The sequence below is a fragment of the Schistocerca gregaria genome, chromosome 9, assembly GCF_023897955.1.
Source record: "Schistocerca gregaria isolate iqSchGreg1 chromosome 9, iqSchGreg1.2, whole genome shotgun sequence".
NCBI lineage: Eukaryota > Metazoa > Arthropoda > Insecta > Orthoptera > Acrididae > Schistocerca > Schistocerca gregaria.
The window spans coordinates 85,781,341-85,791,828 of NC_064928.1; the positions used below are offsets into that span (position 1 = coordinate 85,781,341).

Genomic DNA, 10,488 nt, shown 5'->3' on the forward strand with positions numbered 1-10,488 from the left:
TGAAACTTAATTTAAACCTAGATTATAGATGTATTATGGCATAGGTCATCCTTTGATCCATTGTAGAACTTGGAAACCCATTCAGGGAATATTCGTTCACATTTTTGTTGAACGCAGTTGGTTTTTACCATCCTGTATTAAAACACTTTCTTTTATCAATAATGCAATTTATAAACAATGTTTTGTGAGTAGAATAAAATTTCCAATGGTAAACTTAACTGCTTTTTCGACGTTATTTTACCAGCTAACTAAAAATAGGAAAGCCTTGAACTCCTTCCACTAAATTTAGTTAGTATTAAGATTCTTTTACAGGGAGTGCAGTGGAGCTGACGCTGAAATCATTAAGTATTTGGTTATATCATCGCTAGTCTCACTGAACTCTTCTGAATTCTACATGTCATGTGTGGTCTGGCGTCTCCTTACCAGCAACAGGTCCCAGGTTCAAACTAGTCAATTCCCTAAAAAACACGCCCAGAGCGTCGTTGAGCGAAAGTGGTAGGGAGACATGATATAGAACAAACAAACACCATGAATGTTAGAGGCTGTTTAGGTTTTAATGTTGGTAACACCACGTAGCGCTCTGTATGAAAATCACCGACTGCGCTGTGTGCAGTCTGTGGCTGGTTGGCATTATTGGAAATTTTGCTATTGTAGTGTTGGGCAGTTGGATGTGAACCGCGCTAGCGTTGCGCAGTTGGAGGTCAACCACCTGCAGTGGTGGATGTGGGGAGAGAGATGCCAGAATTTTGAGAACGGACGATCTGGACGTGTGTCCATCAGAAAGAGTACATTTGTAATACTGGATATCATGAACTGATATATATGTGACGACTTTTGAACATTATTAACGTAAGTACATTGTTTGTTCTCTATCAAAATCTTTCAATTCCTGACTATGCCTGTCAGTAGTTAGTGCCTTCTGTAGTTTGAATCGTTTGTTTAGCTGGCAGTAGTTGCGTTTGCTGTATTGCAGTAGTTCGAGTAACGAAGATTTTTGTGAGGTAAGTGATTTGTGAAAGGTATAGGTTATTGTTAGTCAGGGCCATTCTTTTGTAGGGATTGTTGAAAGTCAGATTGCGTTGCGCTAAAAATATCGTGTGTCAGTTTAGTGATGATCAGAATATGTAAAGACAGAAATGTCTGAGTACGTTCAGTTTTGCTTAGCTGTTTGAAAATCAAATAACGTAAGGGGGTTTACCAGCACAGTAATTCATTAATTTTTCTAAGGTGACGTTTCAAAGTTAGAGCCAATACAGAGGCTACCGACAATCATTCTTCCCACGCACTATTCGCGAGTGGAACAGGGTTGGAGGGGTCAGATAGTGGTACCGAAAGTACCCTTCGCTACACACCATTAGGTGGCTTGCGAAGTATGGCGTAGATGTAGGTGGATGGGGAAAGCTGAAAGTATGTGCCGGCCCGGTATTCGCATCAGAGCCTCGCGCTCTCTAGGCAGATGCTCTGACCATTCCGCCATTCGTGAGCTTTGGCAGCTTGTTGTGCTGTTTCGATCTCGGCATACTGCAGCCCCCTGTGCAAGGACAGTACTTTAGCTAGTATGACGAGGGAAGTACCAGTGGCGTAACCAAGCAGGAAGGAGGCCCTTCGCCTGCACCAACCTGTCTCTGTATTTGTATAAACTGCGAAGGATATGCAGTGGACCTGTGGGGCAGTGTTTGGCATGCGGTGCCGACAAATCTCGGGAGTGGGTTACTGAAAACCCACCGAGCTGTCAGAGGTGTGTTTACCAGAATTTCTGGATGCCCCGGTTCTATTTATGAGTACTTATGTCCGCGCCACCATTGAATTTGCAGGCTGAACTGTACGTGCAAGAATTTGTGTCTTAAAAAGGTGTGTTAAGTCGGGCGATGCTGAGGCAATTAGATTAGGAAATGAGACACTTAAAGTAGTAAAGAAGTTTTGCTATTTGGGGAGAAAAATAACAGATGATGGTCGAAGTAGAGAGGATATAAAATGTAGACTGGTAATGGCAAGGAAAGCGTTTCTGAAGAAGAGAAATTTGTTAACATCGAGTATAGATTTAAGTGTCAGGAAGTCATTTCTGAAAGTATTTGTATGGAGCGTAGCCATATATGGAAGTGAAACATGGACGATAAATAGTTCCGACAAGAAGAGAATAGAAGCTTTCGAAATGTGGTGCTACAGAAGAATGTTGAAGATTAGATGGGTAGAGCACATAACTAATGAGGAGGTATTGAATAGAATTGGAGAGAAGAGAAATTTGTGGCACAACTTGACAAGAAAAAGGGATGGGTTGGTAGGACATGTTCTGAGGCATCAAGGGATCACCAGTTTAGTATTGGAGGGCAGCGTGGAGGGTAAGAATCGTAGAGGGAAACCAAGAGATGAATACACTAAGCAGATTCAGAAGGATGTAGGTTGCAGTCGTTACTGGGCGATGAAGTTTGCACATGATAGAGTAGCATGGAGAACTGCATCAAACCAGTCTTAGGACTGAAGATCGCAACAATAACAACAAAAATTTTGAGTAGATCTTTGCATATTGCATCATACTGGAAGTTTCATCTGTGAATTTCAGCTGTGTGTGGCGTCTTCAATTTCGGTTAATGTGAGTGTCCGCCTCGACAAGGAAGCTTGTTTTATAGTTCGGCAGTGTAGTACCAGGTGATCAAAAAGTCAGTATAAATTTGAAAACTTAATAAACCACGGAATAATGTAAGTAGACAGATAAAAATTGACAGACATGCTTGGAATGGCATGTGTTTTAGTAGAACCACCTCATGTTGCTAGACGCGTATAAGATCTCTTGCGCCCGTCGTTTGGTGATGATCGTGTGCTCAGCCGCCACTTTCGTCACGGTTGGCCTCCCAGGTCCCCAGACCTCAGTCCGTGCGATTATTGGCTTTGGGGTTACCTGAAGTCGCTAGTGTATCGTGATCGACCGAAATCTCTAGGGATGCTGAAAGACAACATCCGACGCAATGCCTCACCATAACTCCGGATATGCTCTACAGTGCTGCTCACAACATTATTCCTCGGCCAAAGCTATTGTTGAGGAATGATGGTGGACATATTGAGCATCATTGCTTTATCTTACTTTGTTATGCTAATTATTGCTGTTCTGTGCTGTTCTGGTCAGATGAACCGCAACCTGTCGGACATTGTTTGAACTTTTGTATTTTTTTGATTCTAATAAAACCCCATTTCATTCCAAACATGTGTGTCAATTTGTACCTCTCTATCTGCATAATTCCGTGATTTATTCAGAGGGGAAAGCAGAAAGGTAGAAGGAGTATATAGATGGTCTATACAAGGGCGATGTAATTGAGGACAATGTTATGGAAATGGAAGAGTCCGTAGATGAAACGGGAGAAATGGTACTGCGTGAAGAATTTGACAGAGCACTGAAAGTCGAAACAAGGTCCTGGGAGTAGACAACATTCCATTAGAACTACTGATAGCTTTGGGAGAGCCATCCCTGACAACACTCCACCATCTCGTGAGTGAGATATATCAGACAGGTGAGATACCCTAAGACTTCAACAAGAATATAAAATTTCCAGTCCCAAAATTGTAGTTGTTTACAGGTGTGAAAATTACTGAACTATAAAATATAAAAATGCAGTAAATGAAGCAGACAAAAAGGAATAAAAAGTCTCAAAAATGAAACCGACAGGAAGTGCAAAATGGCTAAGCAGGGATGGCTAGATGACAAATGTAAGGATGTAGAGGCTTATCTCACTAGGGGTAAGATAGGTACTGCCTACAGGAAAATTAAAGAGACCTTTGGAGAAAAGAGAACTTGTATGAATATCAAGAGCTCAGATGGAAACCCAGTTCTAAGGAAAGAAGGGAAGGCAGAAAAGTGGAAGGAGTATATGGAGGGTCTATACAAGGGCGATGTACTTGAGGAAATTATTATGAAAATGGAAGATGATGTACATGAAGGTGAAATGGGAAATACGATACTATGTGAAGAGTTTGACAGAACACTGAAAGACCTGAGTCCAAACAAGTTCCATTAGAACTACTGACGGCCTTGGGAGAGCCAGTCCTGACAAAAATCTATCATCTGTTGAGCAAGATGTACGAGACAGGCGAAATCCCCTCAGATTTCAATACGAATACAATAATTCCAATCCCAAAGAAAGTAGGTGTTGACAGATGTGAAAGTTACCGAACTATCAGTTTAATAAGTCACAGCTGCAAAATACTAACACGAATTATTTACAGACGAATGGAAAAACTGGTAGAAGCCGACCTCGGGGAAGATCAGTTTGGATTCCGTAGAAATGTTGGAACACGTGAGGCAATACTGACTTATCTTAGAAGAAAGGTTAAGTAAAGCCCAACCTACGTTTCTAGCATTTGTAGACTTAGAGAAAGCTTTTGACTATGTTGACTGGAATACTCTCTTTCCAATGCTAAAGCTGTCAGGGGTAAAATACAGGAAGAGAAGGCTATGTACAATTTTGGCAGTTATAAGAGTCGAGGAGGATGAAGGGGAAGCAGTGGTTGGGAAGGGAGTGAGACAGGGTTGTAGCCCCTCCCCGATGTTATTCAATCTGTATATTGAGCAAGCAGTGAAGGAAACAAAAGAAAAATTCGGAGTAGATATTAAAATCCATGGAGAAGAAATAAAAACTTTGAGGTTCGCCAATGACATTGTAATTCTGTCAGAGACAGCAAAGGACTTGGAAGAGCAGTTGAATGGAATGGACAGTGTCTTGAAAGGAGGATATAAGATGAACATTAACAAAAGCAAAACGAGCATAATGGAATGTAGTCGAATTAAGTCGGGTGATGCTGAGGAAATTAGATTAGGAAATGAGACACTTAAAATAGTAAAGGAGTTTTGCTATTTGGGGAGCAAACTAACTGATGATGCTCGAAGTGGAGGAGATATAAAATGTAGAGTGGCAATGGCAAGGAACGCGTTTCTGAAGAAGAGAAATTTGTTAACATCGAATATAGATTTAAGTGTCAGGAAATCGTTTCTGAAAGTATTTATATGGAGTGTAGCCATGTATGGAAGTGAAAAATGGACGATAAATAGTTTGGACAAGAAGAGAATAGAAGCTTTCGTAATGTGGTGCTACAGAAGAATGTTAAAGATTAGGTGGGTAGATCACGTAACTAATGAGTAGGTATTGAATAGGATTGGGGAGAAGAGACGTTTGTGGCTCAACTTGACTAGAAGGAGGGATCGGTTGGTAGGACATGTCCTGAGGCATCAAGGGATCACAAATTTAGCATTGGAAGGCAGTGTGGAGGGTAAAAATCGTAGAGGGAGACCAAGAGATTAATACAGATTCAAAAGGATGTAGGTTGCAGTAGGTACTGGGAGATGAAGGAGTTTGCACAGGATAGAATAGTATGGAGAGCTGCATCTAACCAGTCTCAGGACTGAAGACCACAACAACAACAACATCCAGTTGACTTTTGGATCACCCGGTATTTATGTGTGTTTCAGTGCTTCTACCTGCCTGTTATCAATTCTCGCCCTCCTTCATGTAAATAATTATCAGATGATATTAGTTCTGGCGCACGGTGTTGGTCGATGTTTAATATTATCACAGGTTGCTTATCCCTGGTGTGAAAGAGGACTTTCGCGTTGCGCGAATGTTATCAGGGTCAGTATTAAGAAACGTGTAACACATGTTTAATTTGAGCATTTTGGATAGATGTTGTGCTCAATTTGTTGTCGTTTGACGAAACATTAACGGTCCTTCGGTACTTGGCTCCATTGTGTCTTATTCATTGAGACTTATGTACTGCTTATTCTGTTTCAGGTGATGTATATCGTGTGTTTTTTTTATTGAAGTGGTTTATATGGAAATTTTAATTTGTTTTAGGACAGATTGTCCGTTCTTAGCTTCGCCTGTACTGTGTTCGTGCATAGGAGGCGTAAAATTTGAGACAGTTGGCTTGGTATTGCCTTAATCATTTGGTCCAGTTGGATCTGGTGTAATTATTTAATTATGAAATTTCCTTGAGCAACTGTAAGTCTTACCTTAAATTTTTGCTACCTTCTTAAAAGTTTGTTAAGTTTCGAGTATCTCTCCGGAATAAATTGCATTAACTGCTGGGAGCGTAATCATTATTTATTATAATCTTGCCTGTGACTTAAGCATGAACTAATTGAAATTTATTCTTGCTGCAGGAAATTTTAAGACTGCTTGTGCTCTGGCGTCGGAGCTGTTTACCTATTCTTATGAGGCCCACTCATTCTGGGCCCATCGGCTTACGGAGCTTCCTGTTTATGTGATTCTGTGCAAAAGACTTGGGCAACGAAACATCGCGCTCTTCATCTTCTGCAGGCGGCCGCTGTGGCCGAGCGGTTCTAGGCGCTTCAGTCTGGAACCGCGCGACCGCTACGGTCGCAGTTTCGAATCCTGCCTCGTGCATGGATGTGTGTGATGTCCTTAGGTAAGTTAGATTTTAGTAGTTCTAAGTCAAGAGGTCTGATGACCTCAGATGTTAAGTCCCATAGTGCTTAGAGCCATTTTAACCATTTTTCATCTCCTACAGTGGTATTTCTTCCAAGTGCAGCCGTGGCCTTTAATGCTGCTGAAAATTTTGATCAATTTTGAGTCATTCTATTTGTTAATTAAGAGGCTCCCTTTTATTAACATTATCGCTTCTTTCATTTATTTAAATGTTTAAGTGGTAGTTGAGATCTCAACAGTCATTCTTATTTCATGTAAATTCTAATTAGTTGGATATTATTATGGAAGTCGGTCGGTCTTGCTACAATGTCTGTCTTATAAGGTTTAAAATCCTTTGTTCTCCTTGTTTGGTCGCTTTGTATTTTGCACAAAAACTTTTTGGCAGTGGGCTATTATGTGGCCGGTTCAGTTTTTTTAAATTTTTCTTCGTGTCTTTTGCTCATGTAGTTATGTTAATTATCGTGGCTATTTAAGTTTGGCTAGAAGTTTGTATTGTTTGGTTTCATTTTATGGCCTGGCAAACAGTGATTGCATGCGAGCTATAATTGACATTTCCTGCCATCATTGATTATTGTTCACTATTCAAATTAATTGTTGCTTAATTCACTGGATTTAATTCAGTATGTACAAAATAAATTTGTATGTCGTACCAGTGAATGAACTGTGCGAAATCCCCATTGGTCTAGCCAATCCTCGTTTTCCCTCCTGGCCATATTAAGAGGCTGCATTTTTACATTTGTCCGCAGTTCGTAGTCTCGCGGTCGCGTTCCCGCTTCCCGAGCTCGGGGTCCCGGAATAGATTACCCGCGGGGTCATGGATTTTCACCTGCCTCGAGATGACTGGGTGTTTGTGTTGTCCTCATCATTTCGTCATCATCCAAGAAACTGGCGAGTTTGGACTGAGCAAAGGTTGGGAATTCGTACGGGAGCTGATAACCGCACAGTTTAGCGCCCCACAAACCAAACGTCATCATCATCATCATTTACATTTCGATCCTGACACAGTGGTCATAGCACCTGCATGGACCGCCCTAGCACACGTCCCGCCAGGCCCAAATTCTCAACTGCTAGGTTAGCCCGTGCAATTGTCCAGATGGCTTAGTGGTCAGACGACCTGCGTTGAGCAGGAGACTGAGGTTCGAAGCCCGTTCGGGCACAAATTTTCACGTTCCTTATTGATTTAAATCTATGCCCGCTCGCTGCTAGTGTTTGTCTGTAATTCCTTTGTGTCTCAGTTCATAGTGGCTACTGGATCAAAATTATGTTATTCTTTGGGGACAAGCCTGAAAGAACAGACGCCACATAAATATGAAACGTCCATTGGCCCGTGCTGGCGAAAAGAGAGGAATTTGGGATAGGCTTCCTATTCGGGAACTTGCAGGACTTCATTATTAATTTTTATTTCATCCCATTTTGTATGTATCAACTATTTGTGAAGGAACGCCATAAACAATGCACCTGTGCTCCTACTTCAAATTTACGCATTTACGTGGGTATTCGAATCCTAATACCTCATGTCTAATCGCTAGACTAATTTCGTTCGTCTGATATTTTTGTACTTCGGATGTTTTGTGAGTATTGTCTTGACGTTAGCTCGCTCTCGTAAGGAACGGACGCCACTCTGCTGTGCTCATTGTAAAGATTATTACGTAAATGATAATTAGATTTCTGAATAATATGAAGTAAAAGTCATTCTGCCTTTTATTTCGAACAAAAAAGTCACATTTATATGATTTTTAATTTTTATGGTGTGTTTTCAGAGGATCGCGGCTGGAACAGAGGCGTCGACGGCACATTGATGATGGACGTTAATGACCGAACACTTTGCTTGTTCAGTCATTACTTTTCATTGCGTCTTAGGCTATAGGTCCCTGAGATACAATGGCTGGTCGTTTTATTTGTGTCTTGTGAGATTTTCACGCCAGCTACGCTAAGAATGATTCGGTCATTCGTCTACTGACAATGACGTCGTTGTGCGGCGTGCACTAGTCGGACACAAGCCCCAAAAACATTTGAAAGTTTTTGATGGTGGTTAATTTCCTTTCGATGCTGCATTCTAATCTTCACGCCGAACTCTGCACGAAGCATTGACTGTACTTTCACACTGAGCCGTATGTAATGCAGACAGCAGTACGCACAACCACTATATGGTGATATACATACTCAATTTTTTTAATTACACTGAAATTACTGTTTGTGAACCTACTTAAGGGTACTAGCATGTCAGGCTGAGCGCGTGGGACGGGCAGGCAGGCGATGTGTGGCCGCGCCACCAACTGGGGTGTAGGGTTGGAACACTTGCACAGAGTGACACTTGCACAGAGTGACACTTGCACAGAGCGACATATGCACAGAGCGACCCTTCCACAGAGCGACACTTGCAAAGAGCGACACATGCACAGAGCGACACATGCACAGAGCGACACATGCACAGAGCGACATTTGCAAAGAGCGACACATGCACAGAGCGGCACTTGCACAGAGTGACACTTGCACAGAGCGACACATGCACAGAGCGACAAATGCACAGAGCGACCCTTCCACAGAGCGACACTTGCACAGAGCGACACATGCACAGAGCGACACATGCACAGAGCGACACATGCACAGAGCGACACATGCACAGAGCGACACATGCACAGACTGACACATACACAGAGCGACACATGCACAGAGCGACACAAGCAAAGAGCGACACATGCACAGAGCGACACATGCACAGAGCGACACATGCACAAAGCAACACAAGCACAGAGCGGCACATGAACAGAGTTCAAATGCACAGAGCGACCCTTGCACAGAGCGACACTTGCACAGAGCAACACATGTACAGAGCGACACATGCACAGAGCGGCACTTGCACAGAGGGACACATGCACAGAGCGACACATGCAAAGAGCGACACATGCACGGAGCGACAAATGCACAGAGCGACACATGCACAGAGAGACAAATGCACAGAGCGACAAATGCACAGAGTGACCATTGCACAGAGCAACACTTGCAAAGAGCGACACACGCACAGAGCGACACATGCACAGATCGACACTTGCACAGAGCAACACTTGCACAGAGCAACACTTGCACAGAGCGACACTTGCACAGAGTGACACTTGCACAGAGGGACACTTGCACAGAGGGACACTTGCACAGAGGGACACTTGCACAGAGGGACACTTGCACAGAGGGACACTTGCACAGAGGGACACTTGCACAGAGGGACACTTGCACAGAGGGACACTTGCACAGAGGGACACTTGCACAGAGGGACACTTGCACAGAGGGACACTTGCACAGAGGGACACTTGCACAGAGGGACACTTGCATGGAGGCACACCTGCAGAGAGGGACACTTGCACAGCGTGATATTTGCAAGGAGTGACATTTCCACAGAGTGACACTTGTTTGGAGCCCAGTTCTCTTGCTGAGCTAACCAGCTTTTCGCAGGTACTGACACACTAAGAAGTCTAACATGTCAGCAGAGATACTCGTGAGAGCTGGCTTGTGCCCACCCTTGTCTGAATAGGACAGTGGGTTGTCGCATACCCCATGTTCTACAGACTCGCAAGAGTGTGGCTTCTCTATAGAAACAGGGAATGAACAATCCAGAGAGACCCTCTAACCGGCCTGCCTCTTGTTGCTGACCCGAAACTTGGCATTGCTCGCTCTTCTCACCTGAGCTGATTAGATTATTATGGCTGCAGGCTACGCAATGCTGCTGCAAGTCGAGACCTAACTTTTTTTTCTTCTTGTAGTGTATACAGATAGACTGCTGCTCTAGTATGCCTCCGCAAGCCGAAGACATTGATGGTCGAAGTCCACTGCATTCCCAGTGCAGGATGGAAGACTTCTATCTCGAATTGAGGCAGGCTGGTGCTTCCCAAATAATTCCGTAACTCTCGCAATACGTGGGAAAGGTCGGGGGGGGGGGGGCGGGGGAGGGGGGCTGTTACTTCATGCTCACCTTTTGTAGTCAATTTTATTACATCTTAAAAGTTGGAAATAAATACTTATACAAATGAAATGACACAATTTCAGGGCACTAAGGCCTCTTGTA

The 10,488-nt window shown here is 43.1% G+C and overlaps 1 protein-coding gene across 1 annotated transcript; it reads left to right on the forward strand.

Annotated features, from left to right (window-relative positions):
* Positions 1-9,129: 9,129 nt before the first annotated feature.
* LOC126291442 (uncharacterized) lies at positions 9,130-9,813 on the forward strand. The gene has a single exon (XM_049984956.1). It carries the CDS (start codon positions 9,130-9,132, stop codon positions 9,811-9,813), a length of 684 nt encoding a protein of 227 aa, XP_049840913.1.
* The last annotated feature ends 675 nt before the right edge of the window (positions 9,814-10,488 follow it).

Bases quoted from the DNA above. Each gene is read 5' to 3' on its own strand.
- LOC126291442 (XM_049984956.1), top strand. From the start codon at position 9,130: ATGCACAGAGCGACACATGCACAGAGCGACACATGCACAAAGCAACAC.